Raw genomic sequence first — 8,211 nt, forward strand, 5'->3', positions numbered from 1 at the left:
AGAAGGCCTGGGTATATATATAAACCAGAAAAACAGAATAATTGAAAAGAGAAATTGACCAGAGTTTTTGAGAGCTAGAAAATTGACCAGTGTTTTAATTTCATTAAAAACTTCTAATCAAACTAGATAAAAGGATTCTAATCTCATTAGAACCTATAACTTTTAATTAGATCTTTAATCTCATTAAAAAATTCTAATAAAAAATAAATCAAGCACTTTTAGTAGTACAAGTGTAGGGATGGCAATGGGGTGGGGCGGGGCCGAAGGATGAGGTTTTCGTCCCCGCCCCGCATGGTTTTATTTTGCCCCATCCCCGCCCCGCCCCGCATGACGGGGAATACTTTCTCACCCCAGCCCCGCCCCTTGAGGCCCCACGAAGCCCCGCCCCACCCCGTAAAACTCTACTTTTTGTTAATTTGCCCTACAACTAGTACAATTTTTTTAATGAAACCTATTTCATTAATAAAAATATACTTGAAATTACAACTAAATTTATCTCATCAAATCAAATCAATTTTTAGAAAAAATTGAATAATATATTCAAGTGTTTATCAAGACAATCATTAAAAAAAAAAAAATAAATAAAATCTCATAGTATAACACAACAAAATAAAGGCAGAAAATCACATTGGGTAGAATAAAATATGCTAATATTAATATGTTTGTTTAAATAGTAGGGTTTTAGGGTATGAAAATTTTACAATTATAACCTTTAGTAACGCGTGGCGGGGCGGGGACGGGGAGGGGTGGGGCGGGGTGGGTCTAAAAAGCCTAAACCCATCCCCGCCCCGCCCCGTGGTGCGGGGCTAAAATCTTGCCCCATCCCTGCCCCACCGCCTTTGCGGGGTGGGGAAAACCCGCACGGGACGAAGTAGGGAGGGGCGGGTTAAGCGGGGCGGGGAAAAATTGCCATCCCTATACAAGTGTACAACAATTCTACTTTAATTAGCCCTAAACAATTCAGGACTAAGAGTTTTATTTAAACTAAAAACCTTCAATCTCGCCTCATAGTTAGATAACAATTAATAAACGTCCTCGACTTTTAAGGACTTTTACCATATTCAATTTTCAATGCGGAAATCGGCCTTGGCTAGGTTACCACAATCCTCTCCGCGATGTCTAATCTTCCGCTTGATGTGATCGCTGAGATACTCTCTCGATTACCAGTGAAATTTCTCTCACGATATCTCTGCGTTTCCAAGCAATGGTACGCTCTAATCCACAGTCAAGCTTTCATCAATCTCCACCTCCGTCGCTCCATCGAGTCCAACACAGATCGCACCCTCATCCTTCACCAACAACATGCCACCGATCCATTTGATTACTTCTCCGTCCACTTCCAAAACAACGATCAGTTCGGCAAGCCCATGAAAATTCACCACCCACCACTACCACCCTGTGTAAACATGTCCACCCAACAAATCCACGGTTTGGTTTTCGTGCGTAGTAATACGGGCGAACTTGCTATCTGGAATCCACTGATACGTAGGTACAGGAAGTTGCCCACGTTAGAAAAACCTTTTCCTAGTATTACGATCGCTTTAGGATTCGGCTACGATACTCGTAACGATGATTATAAGGTATTGAGGGTCGTACACTTTTTAAATAGAGAGCTTGATGTTAAGATGTATAGTCTTAAATCAAAGTCGTGGAAAAATATTAAAGAGCAATGGCCTAAAAAGGGGTGGAAAAGATCTTCCAAGTCAGTGTCGGTGAATGGCGCTTTGCATTGGTTAGTAGCTGAGGATAAGCAGGGTCCGGTGATGATTCTTGCTTTCGATCTTGCCAATGAGAAATTCCGGGACTTTGCAACGCCGCGCCAACCACCCACCTATGGGGCGGAGAGGTTTTTGGAAGCGTGTTTGGAAGGGTTTTTGGAAGCGTGTTTGGAAGTATTGAATGGAAAGCTATGTTTTATTGTGAATCTTGATAAGAAGGATAATGAAGTTTGGTTGATGGAAGAATATGGGGAAGGGAGTTCTTGGACTCGGGTTTATAAAATTGAGTATGATGGAGTGTTTAAGAATGTCAAGTTTTTCAATCCTCTAATGTTTTCCAAGAATAGCAAGGAGATTCTCATGGAGAAGTGCCACTGGGATCGTACTTTTCTTATTTGGTTCGACAGAGAAATTAAAGAACACAGGAAGGTTAAGATTCGGAAGCTTCCCCATGTGTTTCAGACGGCAATTTGTACCGGGAGTCTTCTTCTACTTGATGGTGATAATGTGATTAGTCGATATTGAAGAACAATAATGTAATTGATCGATATAGAAAGAACAATAGGTAAAACAATGGATTATTTTTTGTTTCCTTAATTTTCTGTCTTAATATTGGTGTCTATCATTTTTGGTTGCATAAATCTTTCAAAGACCAGACTAGAATTCGAGTATTAGTAAAGTGGTGGTTGTGAATGATAGGGGACAACTCTGTGAAGTTTCGTGTAGGACTTGAGATCATTGTTTGAGTGATATGCATTTTATTTTAGATTTTATTTGCTTCTTCTCTTTTATAATATAAATCTTTGATCATGTAATTTTTTGGGATAATTTTTTACTTATAAAAAAATTTCATGCATTGCTAACATGTGTTAGTCTTTTAGTCTTTGTCTATGCTAGGAATGAAAGTACATTAGAAGGTCTTAATATGTTGGTGAAAGGAGTGATTGAATGATTAATAAATGAAAAGTAAGAAGGATAAAGAGGTGATTGTGGACTTTACTATATCTTTCAAAAATAATACACATACTGTTCTTTGATTTTGAGTTGGTTTTGTTAAATAGTCAAGTATGATCATTTCTACCTACATAGAAGAAAAGTTGGATTGTTCGTGCATTCTAGAATATTTAGCTGTTTCTTCATCTTGCCAATGTTATGAAACTTATGCACTTAATAGTCCCAGTATTGTTGCATATCTAATATGACTGTAATTTTTGGTGGACGAATATAGTTGGTTGGTTGTCTTTCTCTCTGACTAGGTCTTATATGGCTAGATGCTTAGTGCATCTACTATGACATATTAGTTGTTGTGGTGTTATCAAGCATCCATAAGGGCTCATGACTGCGTGCATATGAGAGTTTTCAAATTTCAATGCTGACATTTAAAAAAACAAAATTATTAAGGCTGTAAATGCTAATTATAGTTAGGAAATAACTTTTAGGCCATCATCTTTTTGGAAATGAGTTTGTAGAATATTTAGCTGTTTTCTCATCATGCCAATGTTATTAATTCCTTTCTAAAAAAGAATAAGATTAGGCCTTAGGGTGTTTTCCTTATTCATCATAAGGTGATTCTGAGGTCCTTAACTTCATAAGTCTTTTCAAAGACTGATTAGTATAGAAATGCCAGTAAATAAAATTATAAGTAAAGCCATGGGACTAGGGAATAGATTTGCTCTTTTCTAATTTGCACATCATTCTGGACATTCTTTTGAGATATATGGTGAACCTTTTACTCTTTGTTTTTACAGGGCCTGCAAACCTGCATGGTGGCTTTGTTTTCATGGCATTGTCATTGTCCTTTTTTTTTTTTCTTCACCATTTCAAAAGAAAGGAGAGAGGCAGGGGAGGGAGCATTTCAGTGACGATCTATCCATTTCATTTGTGGAAATTACTTACACACTTGATTAGGATGATACTTTTCTGGGGAAAGCATGTCATTTGTTTGGCAATCAATTTTATCTAGAAGGTTGTTTCTGTTCCTTCCTATTGATTGTATAGATTTCTCTCTTCCCTTGGAACCTTTATTTCTAATTTTAGAATCTAATCTATCTAGTAAAGCAATCCAATTTTGTAAGTTATTGAAGACTTGAGCAACATCAAAGGTTGGAGAACTTTCCAGTTGTTGGACTCATATTTGCCTATATATAAGAGAAGCTGGATTATTCATGTCTACTAGAATATTTATCTGTTTTCTCATTATGCCAATGTTTTTTATTTTATTTTATTATGAAATTTATGCACTTAATAATTCCAGTATTGTTGCATATCTAATATGACAAATATAGTTGTCCATTTTTATATTTTTAAGGAAAAAAGATAGGATTTTGGTTTGGCAATGCTCTTCAATTTCTAATAAATAGATCAGATTTAACTCAAATTCAACTGTGGCTACTCCAAAAGATAAATTGCGCAAAGATGAAGCAATAGCCGAAACATATTGTTCCTCTTGGCTTGTCTTTCTTGGCCAATATGGAAGGGAAGAAATGAAAAGATATTTGATAAAAGGATCCAAATTCTTGGATTGACAACTCAAAAAGCAAAGTCTCTGCATCTATATATTTATTAATTGGACGTAGATAGATACTAACTTATCAAATTATTATTTAATAGATAATGTGATAATTGATAATAGTGTATGAGACTGTGTGTATATTGAGTAAATAATGGTGGCTAAAATGGGTTATATTGTTTTGATGCTCAATATGAGTAAACCCGATGATAGGGTGGAGTGATCTTTCCTAGAGAACACAATGAGGAAGATGGGATTTGTAGGAAGGTGGATTAGATTATTGATGGACATTTATCTTTATCTTCTTCTTCATTATTATTATTTTTTTTGGGTGAAACAATGGACTGTTTATCTATTATGTTGTACTCCATCTTCTTACATGGTGAGCCAGCGCCCTAATAATTTTTCAATAATTATTGAGTTCCAATAATTTTTCAATGGCACCCTTGAGTTCCACCCACCCACCCCATCCAGTCCCATATTTTGAAGCTATTATTGTGTGCATAAAGCTTTATTTTCAGTTGCATAATGCCAAAGTCATTCTCCAAATAAAGCCTGATTGAAATGTGCTAAGCTTCTAATTCTCAATCAGCCAAGTTGAATTGATTCACACATTGTCTTTTGATTTACCAAATGAAATTTAAAAGCATTATCTAAATCGCCCCAGAGAAAATTCCTTTGTAATTTTTCTAGGCAACATGACATGCTAATAAGAAAGTGAAGCAGGGAGAGGAAATATGTTGTTAAGCTAAAGAGTACTCTTGATAAATAAAGTTTCTTCCAACCAGCTAATCTCCTTTCCAACCTCTCGATATTGAAGAACAATAATGTAATTGATCGATATAGAAAGAACAATAGGTAAAACAAATGAATTCTTTTTTGTTTCATTAATTGTCTGTCTTAGTATTGGTGTCTATCATTTTTTGTTGCATAAATCTTTCAAAGACCAGACTAGAATTCGAGTATTAGTAAAGTGGTGGTTGTGAATGATAGGGGACAACTCTGTGAAGTTTCGTGTAGGACTTGAGATCATTGTTTGAGTGATATGCATTTTATTGTAGATTTTATTTGCTCCTCTTTTATAAAATAAATCTTTGATCATGTAATTTTTTGGCATAAGTTTTTTACTTATAAAAAAATTTCATGCATTGCTAACATGTGTTAGTCTTAGTCTTTGTCTATGCTAGGAATGAAAGTACATTAGAGGGTCTTAATCTGTTGGTGAAAGGAGTGATTGAATGATTACTAAATGAAAAAGTAAGAAGGATAAAGAGGTGATTGTGGACTTTATTACTATATCTTTCAAAAATAATAAATATTGTTCTTTGATTTTGAGTTGGTTTTGTTAAATAGTCAAGTATGATCATTTCTACCTACATATAAGAAAAGTTAAATTATTCGTGCATTCTAGAATATTTAGCTATTTCTTCATCTTGCCAATGTTATGAAACTTATGCACTTAATAGTCCCAGTATTGTTGCATATCTAATATGACTGTAATTTTTGTTGGACGAATATAGTTGGTTGGTTGTCTTTCTCTCTGACTAGGTCTTATATGGCTAGATGCTTAGTGCATCTACAATGACATATTAGTTGTTGTGGTGTTATTACGCATCCTTAGGGGCTCATGACTGCGTGCATATGAGAGTTTTCAAATTTTAATGCTGACATTTTTTTTTTTAAATTATTAATGGTGTAAATACTAATTATAGTTAGGAAATAACTTTTAGGCCATCATCTTTTTGGAAATGAGTTTGTAGAATATTTAGCTGTTTTCTCATCATGCCAATGTTATTAATTCCTTAAAAAATAAAAAAAGATTAGGCCTTAGGGTGTTTTCCTTATTCATCATAAGGTGATTCTGAGGCCCTTAACTTCATAAGTCTTTTCAAAGACTGACTAGTATAGAAATGCTAGTAAATAAAATTATAAGTAAAGCCTTGGGACTAAGGAATGGATTTGCTCTTTTCTAATTTGCATATCATTCTGGACATTCTTTTGAGATATATGGTGAACCTTTTACTCTGTTTTTACAGGGCCTGCAAACCTGCTTGGTGGCTTTGTTTTCATGGCATCGTCGTTGTCCTTTTTTTTTTCTTCACCATTTCAAAAGAAAGGAGAGGGGCAGGGGAGGGAGCATTTCAGTGACGATCTATCCATTTCATTTGTGGAAATTACTGACACACTTGATTAGGATGATACTTTTCTGGGGAAAGCATGTCATTTGTTTGGCAATCAATTTTATCTAGAAGGTTGTTTCTGTTCCTTCCTATTGATTGTATAGATTTCTCTCTTCCCTTGGAACCTTTATTTCTAATTTTAGAATCTAATCTATCTAGTAAAGCAATCCAATTTTGTAAGTTATTGAAGATTTGAGCAACATCAAAGGTTGGAGAACTTTCCAGTTGTTGGACTCATTTCTACCTATGTATAAGAGAAGCTGGATTATTCATGTCTACTAGAATATTTATCTGTATTGTTGCATATCTAATATGACAAAATATAGTTGTCCATTTTATATTTTTATGGAAAAAAGATAGGATTTTGGTTTGGCAATGCTCTTCAATTTCTAATAAATAGATCAGATATAACTCAAATTCAACTGTGGCTACTCCAAAAGATAAATTGTGCAAAGATGAAACAACAGCCGAAACATATTGTTCCTCTTAGCTTGTCTTTCTTGGCCAATATGGAAGGGAAGAAATGAAAAGATATTTGATAAAAGGATCCAAATTCTTGGATTGACAACTCAAAAAGCAAAGTCTCTGCATCTGTATTTATTAATTGGACGTGGATAGATACTGACTTATCAAATTATTGTTTAACAGATAATGTGATAACTGATAATAGTGTATGAGACTGTGCGTATTGAGCCAATAATGGGCGGCTAAAATGGGTTATATTGTTTTGATGCTCGATAAGAGTAAACCCGATGATAGGTTGGAGTGATCTTTCCTAGAGAGCACAATGAGGAAGATGAGCTTTGTAGGAAGGTGGATTAGATTATTGATGGACCGTTTAGTTCCACCCACCCCATCCAGTCCCATATTTTGAAGCTAATTATTGTGTGCCTTAAATGGTGAGCCAGCGCCCTAATAATTTTTCAATAATTATTGAGTTCCAATAAATTTTCTAATAATTTTTCAATGGCACCCTTGAGTTCCACCGACCCCATCCAGTCCCATATTTTGAAGCTATCATTGTGTGCCATAAAGCTTTATTTTCAGTTGTATAATGCCAAAGTCATTTTCCAAATAAAGCCTGATTGAAATGTGCTAAGCTTCTAATTCTCAATCAGCCAAGTTGAATTGATTCACACATTGTCTTTTGATTTACCAAATGAAATTTAAAAGCATTATCTAAATCGCCCCAGAGAAAATTCCTTTGTAATTTTTCTAGGCAACATGACATGCTAATGAGAAAGTGAAGCAGGGAGAGGAAATATGTTGTTAAGCTAAAGAGTACTCTTGATAAATAAAGTTTCTTCCAACCAGCTAATCTCCTTTCCAACCTCTCTAAAATCGGATCTTCATGGCACTTTGCACTTATCTTTAGCCCCCAGTGGCGGTCTTAAATATTTCATAACCAGGTTAGATATCTTGCACTTAAGAATGTCCAAAAAAGTTTCAATCTTTGGGATCTCTCCAACAGAAACCATCTCAGACTTGATAGTCTAGATATGGATTCAAAACACAACAAAACACTTTTTAATTGGTTAAGTTGCCTTAGGTCATTTCCACATAAAATCAAAATACCATATGGTGGCCAAAATGGGGATATACCCCCTTTTGGTGAAATGGTCCAACAAAATACCTCATTTTTTAAACTATTTAGGGATATACCATTATTTTGAAACTCGAGTTATAGCCAAATTAAACTTTTTTTTTAAAAAAATTGTGGAACTCGAGTTCCACACTAAAACTCGATTTTGATAAAATCAAGTTTCAAAGCAGGTGCATATTTCTAAATAGTTCAGAAATTAGA

The 8,211-nt window shown here is 34.9% G+C and overlaps 1 protein-coding gene across 1 annotated transcript; it reads left to right on the top strand.

Moving 5' to 3' along the window:
• Positions 1–1,112: 1,112 nt before the first annotated feature.
• Positions 1,113–3,770, top strand: LOC115988503 (F-box protein CPR1-like). Its single transcript, XM_031112078.1, has 2 exons — positions 1,113–2,283; positions 3,467–3,770. Exon 1 carries the CDS (start codon positions 1,116–1,118, stop codon positions 2,241–2,243), a length of 1,128 nt encoding a protein of 375 aa, XP_030967938.1. The 5' UTR covers positions 1,113–1,115; the 3' UTR covers positions 2,244–2,283; positions 3,467–3,770.
• Positions 3,771–8,211: the final 4,441 nt, after the last annotated feature.

This window comes from Quercus lobata, chromosome 5 (genome assembly GCF_001633185.2).
Source record: "Quercus lobata isolate SW786 chromosome 5, ValleyOak3.0 Primary Assembly, whole genome shotgun sequence".
In the NCBI taxonomy this organism is placed as follows: Eukaryota; Viridiplantae; Streptophyta; class Magnoliopsida; order Fagales; family Fagaceae; genus Quercus; species Quercus lobata.